We start from the raw sequence: 13,050 nt of genomic DNA, 5'->3' as shown, positions 1-13,050 counted from the left end.
ACCTGTCCATCCTCCCTGGACCGACCTATCCCCTCCCTACCTCCCCACCTACACTCACCTTTACTGGCTCCATCCCCGCCTCTTTGACCTGTCTGTCTCCTCTCCACCTATCTTCTCCTTTATCATCTTCTATCCGCCTCCCCCTCTCTCCCTATTTATTTCAGAACTCCCTTCCCCTCCCCCATTTCTGAAGAAAGGTCTAGACCCGAAACGTCAGCTTTTCTGCTCCTCTGATGCTGCTTGGCCTGCTGTGTTCATCCAGCTCTACACCTTGTTATCTCAGATTTACACAGCACACCAGATTTGCAGATCAGTACTACACTGCTTGACTATGCAATGATGAAATATTGACTTCAATCTTTAATTAATTAAACTCTTCAACAGTGTTCAACATTGTAAAAATTGTGTTTAACATGTGTGCAAAATGGTTTCACGAGAACAAACATTAAAATGTTTCTTTAAGTTGCAATCAGGGAGTCATTTGAAATATTTCTGTGTCTGAGGTTGCTCTGTTAACCTGCTCTACATACTGTGTACAGTTCTGGACACCCTGCTATAGGAAGGATATTAGTAAATTGGAGAGGGGTCAGATAAGATTTACCATGATGTTGTCAGGACTAGAGGGTTTGAATTATAAGGAAAGGCTGAATAAGCTGCAACATTTTTCACTGGAGTGTAGGAGGCTGAGGGGCAACCTTATAGAGGTTTATAAAATCATAAGGGTCATAGACAAGGAGAAGAGCAAAAGGTCTTTTTCCCAGGGTGGGGGAGTTCAAAACTAGACAGCAAAGGTTTAAGGACAGAGGAGAAAGGTTTAAAGGGGATCTGAGGGGCAACCTTTTCACACAGAGGGTGGTTCACAGGTAGAATAAACTGCCAAAGGAAGTGGTAGATGCAGGTACAGTTACAACAGTTAAAAGACATTTAGACAGGTACATGAATAGGAAAGGTTTAGAGGGATATGGGCTAAACACAAGCAAGTGGGACATTTTAGTTTGGGAAACTTGGTCAGCATGGATGAGTTGGAATGAAGGGTCTATTTCCATACTGTATGACTCAATGACTCTCTGACTGACAATAGGATGGAATTCTCCACTTTGCCACTTATAATCTGACAGTGTAGTCTACCGCAGACCCCACCACATTTTAAGACCAGTGAAGTTGCACATTATTCTTAATGGCCCATAGAACACAATCATAGTGGAAGACCAAGTATCTCAAGTTGGTGTCAGATCCTCTGGTAATGGTCTACATTCCTAACCTGGTGGGCAGTTAATATCTCCACAGTCATGTAACTGTCTTGGAATTTCTGGGAGCTGACCTTCTGCAATTTTTGCCCGAACAATTGACAGAGAGAAACAAAAACAGAAATTGCTAGAAAAGCTCAGCAGGTCTGATAGAATCTGTGAAGAGAAATCAGTCAACATTTGAGTCCAGTCACCCTTTTCCCAATCACCCTAGCTGGGAAAATATCGGTTGATACAGAACCCTTCCCAAAGCTAGTCGGAATTCTTTGGAGTTCTGAACATGTTTCATATCAGACTCAAAGCGCTATCTCTATTTCTTTCTCCACAGATGTTGCTAGACCTACTGAGCTTCTCCAGCATGTTCTTTTTCTATACTAAAAAAAAAGCCAATTCCACTGCTTTGCTGCTGTTAAAATAGCCCAGTCCTAAACTTTGAAGCAGCAAGTGTCTCACACTGTGGCCTACCTATCAAATACTGGTTGGCAGTGAAAGTCTGACCCTTCTGTCATGAATAAAATGCAAATTTTCATTTGTTTATAAATGGTTCATAAATGACCATCTGTTAGCTTTCACTGCTTTAGTCTTCTCTTTACGTCAGTTGGATCTTTCATTAGGTACAAAAGTATAGCAACACACCAATCAGAAACAAGTCATATTCATTGCTGATGCACTGATGTCTACCAAGAGGATTAAGGGATTTCCTCTGAAAATTATTTTCCTCATTAGCAATATAATATATACAGCAGGGAGATTTCTTCTGATAAGTGTTTTGGAAAACTACAATAGCATTCTAAAATAAAATAGTCATGATCCCAAGGGAGACAGCATTTAGAAGTCTTTGTGCCCTGTTTACAACATTGCTGACAGATAGTGATCTAGAGAAATTTTCCCTCACAATTGCTCCTGCTCCATTTCAACTCAAAGTTCACTTCATTTATGTGCAATAGACAGTTAACTAAGATTGCATTTTGTATGTTGTTATTTCCTCTTTAGATACTCCTTCCCTTTCCAAACTCCAAAAATATACCCATCAATTTCATTCTAAACTCTAAGAGGGCCCTAGAATCAATCGCTCCTGAGTACTTCGCAGAGCTGTGTGTTGGCGTGGCTTCTGTCTATGAGAGCTCTGAATCCTTTCTCTCAAAGACCTGACCAAAATTACTAACTCACCAAGAAACAAACATCCTACCTTCCAAGACCATTGCTAGCTCACCAGTGTCCTATCCCATCAGTCAGTTCATTGGTCCCTCAGTCTACATACACAAGTGCAGATTCAAAAAGAACAATGCGTCATCAATCATTCATCACATGGAAGATTATTTGAATTCTGAATATTGAAACAAAGGATAAGAGGAATAGGAGTAGGCCATTTGGCCCTTCGAGCCTGCTCCACCATTCAATATGATTGTGGCTGATCATCCAACTCAGTCCCCTGTTCCTGCTTTCTCCCCATACCCTTTTATCCCTTTAGCTCCAAGAACTATATCTCCTTCTTGAAAACATTCAATGCTTTCTGTGGCAGAGAATTCCACAGGCTCACCACTCTGAGTGAAAAAATTTCTTGTCATCTCAAATAGTCTATACCGTATACTTAAACTATAATTCTGGTTCTGGACTCCCCAGTCATCGGAAATATTGTTCTTTTTTTACCCTGACTACTCCTGTTAGAACTCTATCATTATATCATGTCACACAACACACACACATCTTCAAAAAAAAATTATGCACAGCCACTCATGATGATAGATAACACACCGCAGAGTGAAGCAACATTGCCAAACCATGATAACTGTATGAGAACCAAATCTCATCATGTTGTACATCCAAAGCATTTCCTGAATGTATAGAGACATTCTGTCAGAAAATGACTCTCATTCTTTACAAGAAAGAGTTGAGATGTTGTCTAATGACAGAGTTCAGACCAGACAGGCCTGAAGCCTTAAGATAGCTACATAACATTATGGCATGTGACATTCTGGAACATAAGGTACCTGCCATGCCTTCAATCACATTCTGTAGTGGAGACAATATAGTCAGTCAATTGTGTGTGTCATGTACAGTTACATCAGTAGGCATAGAAGCCAGATTATGTGTGTAAATCTGTGAGAGTATAGCTTGTTAACACTTCATGTTGTAAATACAGTTCAGATATCTGACTCAAGAACCCAACTCTGTGGTATATGTTCTGTGGACTAGCATATAGTAAACCACTTTTGGCATCAATTATGATATCTCTTTCATTCACCAAGGCACCTTAGATAGCATCTTGCAAATCCACAACCACTACCATCTAAAAGGATAAGGACAGCAGATATGCGGGAATACCATTATTTGCAAGATCCCCCTGAAGCCCAGTCACCATCCTGACTTGGAAATATATCACCATTACTTCAGTGTCACGAGGTCAAAATCCTGGAATTCCCTCCCTAATGGCATTGTGGGTCAACCTAAACCAACAATTCAAGAGGGCAGCTCACTGCCACATCCTTTTTGGTATCAAGGGATGGCCAATAAATGCTGGACTAGCCAGCGATGCCCACATTCTATGAATGAATTTTTTAAAATCGTATTGAAAATCTTGAAATTGCAATGCAGATATTAACATGTAAATATTCTGTATCTTTGCATTAAAATCTGAAGGTCATTACTTCAAGAGATGTAAAGCGATTGAACATAAATAGGTAATCCCTCTTTAAAAGTAGCAGGTAAGGAATTATAAGCCACCAAAGTCAAAGGTTACGAGTTTTGGAAATAAAAAGATCAAAATTGGTCAAATTGCTTCCTGGAACATCAAATGACCCAAATGGGACTGAGCATCCTTTCAATTAGCCTAGATTTCCGTTGTAAACTCACTCTTCTGGGTTAGTTGTAAATAAGCGACAAGAGCTGATTGAATTCCACAGTTAAATCAGAAACAATAAGAAACTGCAATCAGTTGTTGACACAATAAGGAATATAAACAGTTCAGTTGCACTTTTAGAACAGATGTAAAGAAAACCTGTTCAATGCTGCTGGTGTCCAACTCAAACATAAATTTGCCATTCCAACAGATTAACAATGTTTTTCACACTGTATGTTGACCAAGTAAGAGCTGAATTTCATCAAGCTCAAAAAGATTCATGGTTAGATTTGGAGATAGTAGGAACTGCAGATGCTGGAGAATCTGAGATAACAAGGTGTAGAGCTGGATGAACACAGCAGGGATGAGGTTAGTAGGTAGGAGATGGGGGTGGGGCTAGAGGTGGGAGGAGGGGATAGGTGGGAGGAAGGACAGGTTAGGGAGGCGGGGACAAGCTGGGCTGGTTTTGGGATGCGGTAGGGGGAGGGGAGGTTTTGAAGCTTGTGAAGTCCACATTGCTACCATTGGGCTGCAGGGTTCCCAAGCGGAATATGAGTTGCTGTTCTTGCAACCTTCGGGTAGCATCGTTGTGGCACTGCAGGAGGCCCACCCCCATCTCCTACCTACTAACCTCATCCCGCCCCCTTGACCTGTCCGTCCTCCCTGGACTGACCTATCTCCTCCCTACCTCCCCACCTACACTCACCTTTACTGGCTCCATCCCTGCCTCTTTGACCTGTCTGTCTCCTCTCCACCTATCTTCTCCTCTATCCATCTTCTATCCACCTCCCCCTCTCTTCCTACTTATTTCAGAATCCCCTTCCCCTCCCCCATTTCTGAAGAAGGGTCTAGGCCCGAAACGTCAGCCTTCCTGCTCCTCTGATGCTGCTTGGCCTGCTGTGTTCATCCAGCTCTACACCTTGTTATCTCATGGTTAGATTTGTTGGGACTGATACAACCCTTAGTTGCTCACTCCTCATAGATTAGGATGCCTTAAAGTTTGGGGCTCATTTTCTGTCCCTTAGACTGTACAACCATATACCACGCCATCTTATAGTTCTTTCCTAGTGGGTTGCATCCAGGTGTTGAAACTTATGTTTTTTTTGGCTAAGTGTCAATTCCATTAAGATTCACAGAGGGTTTTTCTCCATGCAGCTGAGCAGGTTTTCTCAAACTCATCTCATTAACTAACACCCTACTCCACAGCACCCCTCATGTCTGAAGTTAGCACAATCCCACCAGTCACCACACTCACCAGTACTCGCTACATTTGGGATATCCCAAAATAGACTGGCAGCCCTGGCACCTGCACCATCTTTAAAAAGCCATGATGTGGAGGTGCCGGTGTTAGACTGGGGTGGACAAAATCAGAAGTCACACGACACCAGGTTATAGACCAACAGGTTTATTTGAAATCACAATCTTTCTGAGCACTGCCCCTTCGACCTGACAAAGGGGTCGCACTCTGAAAGCTTGTGATTTCGAATAAACCTTTAAAAAAACGGTTGTGCACTCAGACAAATGTAAGTATGGAGCTCCCCTGCTTAGTTTGTGACATTTTCCCTGAATGTGAAAGTTAAAGAAATCAGTGGCCCCTTTGCACACAAACACTACGAGGTTCTGGTTGTCAGGGTGGTACAGAGGAGGGACATCCTCTTCCAGCAGGACCAGCAAAGCAGGACATGCCATCAGACTTTGCCAACCTGCTCTAAGTTTGCCACTGAGTCAGTGAAGTCTCAGCCATCTTGAGGAATGGTCAGCAGTGAAGGAAAGAGGGCAATGACAGGGTAAATGCCACCACCTTCTTAGTGCTACCTCACACTCACTCTCTCTCTGCTACTGCAGCCACCTCTCAGTAAGACTCATGCTCTGTTCCCTCACTGTTAAAGGCAATATCTTCCTTCACCTGCTCTGAGCCACCCTTGTAACCCTGCATGGCCTCTGTGCTGCCTACTCACTTCCTCAGAACACCCCTCACCAGCTTTCCACCACCAGTATTAAAAACCACGCATTTGCTTCATCTCACTCAATCCCACCCTTTCTCTCATCCCAGAAGAAAACAGCTCACAAAACAGCGGAAAGAGCGATGGTATGCAGGTTGATGATGAAGCTAAAGCCTTAAATCGTTGAAGTCAGTGATCACAGAGGGCTATAAGATATCCAAAAGAATGGTTCCAAACTAGAAATTGCTCTCCCACAAACTTTGGCAGTGAACACAGTAACAAAGGAAGACCTTTATGGTAAAACTGATGTATGTCACCATGACAACTTCTCTGGGGTGCCCTGAACCACATCTGCTAAGGAAAGGACACAATTTCATCAATAGTCTGAGGCAGAGGCAGGGGTGTGGGCTTTGAAATACACACTCACATCAGTGCAGCCAGCATGGGTGGGAGCGCTGCATGCAGGCTGGCTACCCACACCTTTATCTCCTACCAGCACAAATGGACAAATCACAAAACTCCAGGTCGCAATACATCTCCATTATAACGGTGTTGGCCTGCATGAACTGCAGGTCTCCCACTTCTTCCTTGAGCAATCGGCTCCCATTCATTGATTCCTTCCTAGAGCCAGCTGCACTTGCTCTCAACATGAAGGGTTTTCTCTTTTAAGTCCACTCACTTCCTTCAGACCCAGAGGTGTCACTATGGGAATCCTCCTGGGCTCCAACCATGCTTGTCTTTTCATAGTATATGTGGAACAATGATCATTTCAGCTGGTATTTATTTCCTTTCTGCTTTTAGGGCACAACTGAAGGTGAGTGGCTTTGAGGGGAACTTGCAGGTGGTGGCATTCCCATGCCCTTGTCCTTCAAGATGAAGTCATGAGTTTGAAAGGTACTGCCTAAGGAGCCTTGGTGAATTTCTGCAGCGCATCTTGTCGATAGTACACACTGCTGCTACTGAACATTGATGGTTCCTGCTGAATGGGTGACCTTCAAATCTCCCCTTTATTCATTTTCCCTCAATTCCTCTAATCATTTCACAGTTATTCTAATGACTGAATTCTCCATTTTAGAACTTCTCAAATATCCTTCTTTTGGCTCATTTATTAGTCAACAAAGACCTTAACCAAGTCCATTAATTTCCTGTTCCTCTGCTCTGTTCCCCTTAGTTCTCATCAGTCATAATTTAAAGCTCTATTGCATGAATCTAGGAGGATCTTGTGGGTAGAGTCCCTGTCTCTGAGCCAGAAGCTCCAGGTCAGGTCCCACTCCAGGATTTGAGGGCCTAGGAAGGGGTGTTCATAACAGGGGCATAAATACTGATTATTAACCGCTAAATCTTTCGAAAGCATGCCAACGGCAGGTCGTAAGAACAGGTGAGAATCCTGGTCAGCCATGTGAGCAAATGAAAGCTGGTATATCTCCAAAACTATCCTGGTCTTCAGGCGACAACATGCACGTCAAAGTGCATGTTGCCACAGCATCCCAGACTGCCTCAGTGAACTGTAACATACCACCACATGATCCCTCACCAAACATACCCTACCGTTCCCCTTTCCAGCCAGAGCACTCTATCCATTAGTCCTCCACTACCATAACTTCTAGTCAGTTTCTGTGTAAGTTAAGGAGCTGCAACATTGCTCATTCACTTCTTCCCATGAAACAAGCAGTCCTTCTATGTAAGACCACAATTTACAAGCATTTCTTCCAATTACTGTTCAAAGCACAGACTCCTCTACATGAGAGAAACACAGATTAGCAGGCCACTCTGTCAAACACATCTATTCTGTCTACTGTTGTGACCCTGAGCTATTTGTGGCAACATTTGTAAATAAGTTGAGGCTTTTCATGTGGTCCGTGATTTTTGAAACCTAATGAGCTCAGCCCATAATTGATCTCAAAATTTGCACCTTGCTGGCTTAATTGATTGATGTTCACGATCAACATGCCATTTAGAATCACCATTGGAGCACTTCAAGGCTCTTCAGGGAGGGCTTTGGCAAATTTAGAAGGAGCAGCTGAACACTTGCAGGAGTTCCCAATCTGATGTATTTTAACCTTGAATTAATTTACTTGTTTCGATGCAGGTGCAAGTCGGTTGTGTGGAGTTAGCCGACAGTTCAGCGTGGTTGATGCTTTTTGACATTTCTCTTTGTGTATGGTTACTACCATCTTTTTTTTCCTTTGAGTGAATGTCTACTAAAATGTTGTTTGTAGTTTTGCACCACTGTTGACACACTGCCTCACAAATAACAGCTTCATGATAGGTGATGCACGAAAAGAATGGGATTCACTTTCATTTTCTGTACCAACGACTGTCTTCCCTTTTGACACCACACCTGACTTTTCTTTACAAATTGAAACATAAAATGGGCAGAGTATAAAATTGGGAGTGCATAATTGTGCTCAATATTCATGATTCTGGTGTTTAGAGTTCAAGCAAATATTACTGAAAGAAAGGCCAATACCGTTTTTCCCACTGGATCCCATCAGTTAAATAGTTATTTTCTGCCTTTGGTATTATGTGAAATCCTTTTAGTTTATAAGCTGCAATAATAATAATTAATGCTAAGATGGTCCCTAGCATTTAGCTAAAGAAGGTGGGAAAGGACTAAATTCAGACACTAAATTGAAATTGACAGAACAGTGAGCAGAGGTAAAAGGCAGAAAATTCATTGTGACGTCTTTGGAATATTTTCTTTTCTTGAAGGAATCTCACAATTGTTAAATAGAACCTGCTTGAAAACGTGCCTGCCATGTAGAAGGTGATTTGCTGGCATCCCTTTGCACTGGCGGCAGATGGACCCCCTGGTAATATGTTCACTCTCCAGACAGAAATCTCAAGAGCATGAGCAACAGTTCTGCGGAATTCATACCTAGAAAGAGAAACCCATTTTAATTCATCAGTGTGTCCAATGTGACAAATGCTAATAATTAAATACTAAACTATCAGGAACTTTAAATTGTGAACTCACATCAACTTACAATTAAGCTAATATTTCTGGGACCTTTCACATTACAGCATTATAAGAGGGAGAGACAATCCAATAAAAATTGACTGGATCTAAACTCATATCTGAGTTTTTTTTATTTCAGCTAAAATCACGAAATAATTACCTCAAGGCGATAAGATAAATATTAATAGTTTGTTTCCATGGGTCACAAAAATGAAACAAATTTAAAATAAATATGGAAAGAACCAATGAGTGAGTTAAAAAAAATTTCTTACAAATAGTTAGAATTTAAAACTTTCTGTGTAGAGTATTATACAGCAGAAGGTAATTGTACTTAAACAGAGTCCAAGTCCACACTTTTATGTGAGAGTTTTATTTCAGTTAGCCACAGTCCCTAAAACTGAGAGCCCACTGATTACTGCAGTGATTGTAACGACGTCAGCCAGCTGGACATGGTAGAGTTTGAGTTCCCTTTTTGGGGCTGTTTATCTGCCCGATCAGGGAGCCCTGGCTCACCTTTACTGATACTCGGCATGAGGCAATACTATAGTCAAGGATTGTTCATGTGTTAATAAAGTGTGACTTGGTGATGGGATACCAGCCTCTGTTGAGTTATTTCAATTACTAGCTCCCATATTTGTACAATGAATTAATTATTCATTAATATTTCCATCACCTGTTCCCCAATTCCATAAGGTTTCAGACATTCCTCCAGATCACATTAGATGATAACAGAGTTTACAAATTATTTTAACAGAACATTAGTTGTTTGAAAATGGAGCATTAAAGTTTGGAAGAGTGAGCAGAAGAGTTTTCTTAAGTTCCGAATTTACATAATTTGGGTATCTACCCTGGATATCCCCACCTGTTCAAGTTTGCTAGAGGCTATCCTATTTTTCAACTACTATGTTTTGTATCCAGTTTACACCCAACGAAACAGTCAAAATTCATACCAAAATCCAGAAAACCAGTTGTATTACACTCTTTCCTGAAAATAATACACTTCCTGCTGTTGAAGGGTAGATTATGATTTGCAGAATTAAAACAGTCTTGAGGATTTAATCAGAGATAGTAGGAACTGCAAATGCTGGAGAATCCGAGACAACAAGGTGCAGGGCTGGATGAACACAGCAGGCCAAGCAGCATCATAGGAGCAGAGAGGCTGACGTTTCGGGCCGAGACCCTTCATCAGAAAAGGGGGAGGGGAAGGGGGTTTTGAAATAAATAGGGAGAGAGTGGGAGGCGGATAGAAGAGGGATAGAGGAGAGGATAGGTGGAGAGGAAACAAACAGGTCGAAGAGGCGGGGATGGGGCCAGGAAAGGTGAGTGTAGGTAGGGAGTTAGGAAGGGGATAGGTCAGTCCAGGGAGGACGGACAGGTCAAGGGGGCGGGATGAGGTTGGTCGGTAGGAGATGGAGGTGCGGCTTGGGGTGGGAGGAGGGGATAGGTGGGAGGAAGAACAGGTTAGGGAGGCAGGGACGAGTTGGACTGGTTTTGGGATGCGGTGGGGGGAGGGGAGATTTTGAAACTTGTGAAATCCACATTGATACCATTGGGCTGCAGGGTTCCCAAGCGGAATATGAGTTGCTGTTCCTGCAACCTTCGGGTGGCATCGTTGTGGCACTGCAGGAGGCCCAGGATGGACATGTCGTCTGAGGAATGGGAGGGGGAGTTGAAATGGTTCGCGACTGGGAGGTGCAGTTGTTTGTTGCGAACCGAGCGTAGGTGTTCTGCAAAGCGGTCCCCGAGTCTCCGCTTGGTTTCCCCGATGTAGAGGAAGCCACACCGGGTACAGCGGATGCAATGGTCCTTCTCCTTTTCCGGTCTTCTCTTACAAAAATGGTAATGTGTATGATCACCTATGCAACATAAATCTTAGCAGGATGAAAGATCTCAGTGGTAAAGAATTCATTCTCTTTCAGATTGGCTAAGATTCCAAGGCTGTGTTTCAAAACATAAAAAGAAAACAAAGTGTTCTCGTCAATGTTCTGGCTTATATTTATTCATCAACCAATAAAACAAAAAGACAGTTTATCTGGGCATTATAGGATTGTTGTTTGTGAGAGATTGCTGTGTGTGAATCCGATGCCACATTTCAGACATAATATTGTCAGGAGCTACACTCCAAAAACTTGTGATTTCAAATAAACCTGTCGCCTATAACCTGGTGTCTTGTGACTTCTGTCTTTGTGCACCCCAGTCCAACACCGGCACCTCCACATCATCAATACAAATGGTTGGTGTCTTTCAAATACTAAAGACTGCAATCAATAGAATTCCAGCTGCATTCAGGATCTCTGAACAAATATAAATTTACAATGAAATAAACAGAATGGAAGAAGGCTCACACGGAGTATAAATGATATGAATAAGCTGGTGTTGGAGTGGGGTGGCCAAGGTCAAAAAATCACACAACACCAGATTATTGTTCAACAGGTTTATTTGAAAATGCAAGCTTTCAGAGGTCAGCTCCTTCCTCAGGTGTAGTGTCGGACAGAGGGTATAAATCACAGAATTTATAAGCAGAAAGGTAATAACCCTAAAACTGGCCGCCTCTTGTTGAATCTTTAATCAGTTAGGAAGGAGACTACTGATTAAAATTCAAAATCCAGATTCCTCTCAAGTCATTGTCGCGAGATAATTAAAGGTTTTATCAATGTATAAAAAAGGTCTCAGTACTCAATACCAACAACTGCCAATTTCCAGATGCCATCCTGCAAATCATCCACTTCATCCTCGACCACAACGTCTTCACCTTTAACGACCAGTTCCTCATCCAGACACACGGAACAGTCATGGGGACCAAATTTGCTCCGCTATACGCCAATATTTTCATGCACAGGTTCGAACAAGGCTTCTTCGCTACACAGAACTTCCAACCAATGCTATACGCCAGATGCATTGACAATATTTTTTTGTTTTGGACTCAAGGCAAGGAATCACTGAAACAACTACATAGCAATATCAACAAGTTTCATCCCACAATCAGACTTACCATGGACTATTCTTTAAAATCAGTCTCATTCTTGGACACACACACCTCCATCAGGACACCTCCAAATCTCCCTCTATCGCAAGGCTATGGATAACTTCAAGATGCTGCACTTATCTATCTTCCACCTTAAACATATTAAAAAAGCCATTCCCTATGGACAAGCCCTGCGCATACACAGGATCTGCTCAGATGAGGGAGAACACAATGGACACTTGAAGGTATTGAAGGATGCTCTCATAAGAACAAGATACGATGCTCACTTCATCGATCCCCAATTCCATCATGCCACAGCGAAAAGCCGTAATACAGACACAAGATACGACCGGTAGGGTACCCTTCACTGTCCAGTACTTCCTCAGAGAAGAAACTGCGCAATGTTCTTCACAGTCTTCAAAACATTATCGACGATGATGAGGAGCTCACCAAGATCTTCCCCACGCCTCCACTTCTCACCTTCAAACAGCCACTAAACCTTAAACAGACCGTTGTTTGGAGCAAACTACTCAACCTTCAGCACAACATCAATCCTGCCATGACAACCTCTGCAAGTCATGCCAGATTTTCGCCATGGACACTACCATCACACGTGGCAACACCACCCAGCACGTACACAGCAGATAGTCATGTGACTCAGCCAATGATGTCTATCTCATACGCTGCAGGCACGGATGCCCTGAGGCATGGTATATTGGTGAGACCATGCAGACGCTACAACAACGGATGAATGGACACCATGCAACAATCGCCAGACAGGGATGTTCCCTCCTAGTCAGGGAACACTTCAGCGCTCAATGGGCATTCAGCCTCTTCTTGGGATGATGACTTGAAAAGAATCTGGATTTTGTGTTTCAATCAGTAGTCTCCTTCTTAACTTATTAAAGATTCAACAAGAGGTGGCCAGTATTCGGGCTGTTACCTTTCTGCTTATAAGTTCTGTGTCTTATACTCTGTCTCTTACACTACGCCTGAGAAGTAACTGAGCTTCGAAAGCTTGCACTTTCAATTAAACCTGTTGGACTATAGCCCAGTGTCATTTGATTTTTGACCATAGAGTATAAACACCATTGGGC

At 42.6% G+C, this 13,050-nt stretch overlaps 1 protein-coding gene across 1 annotated transcript in view; it reads right to left on the bottom strand.

The window, feature by feature from the left end:
* cusr (Copper-only SOD repeat protein) overlaps positions 1-13,050 on the bottom strand; it is a 115,622-nt gene that overhangs the window by 10,650 nt on the left and 91,922 nt on the right. The window contains exon 8 of the mRNA XM_020535248.2: positions 8,783-8,907. Within this exon, the coding sequence (XP_020390837.2) occupies positions 8,783-8,907 (125 nt within the window). The remainder of the gene's footprint in view (positions 1-8,782; positions 8,908-13,050) is intronic.

This window comes from Rhincodon typus, chromosome 20 (genome assembly GCF_021869965.1).
Source record: "Rhincodon typus isolate 14 chromosome 20, sRhiTyp1.1, whole genome shotgun sequence".
In the NCBI taxonomy this organism is placed as follows: domain Eukaryota; kingdom Metazoa; phylum Chordata; class Chondrichthyes; order Orectolobiformes; family Rhincodontidae; genus Rhincodon; species Rhincodon typus.
This window is presented reverse-complemented; position numbering and strand designations above follow the sequence as displayed.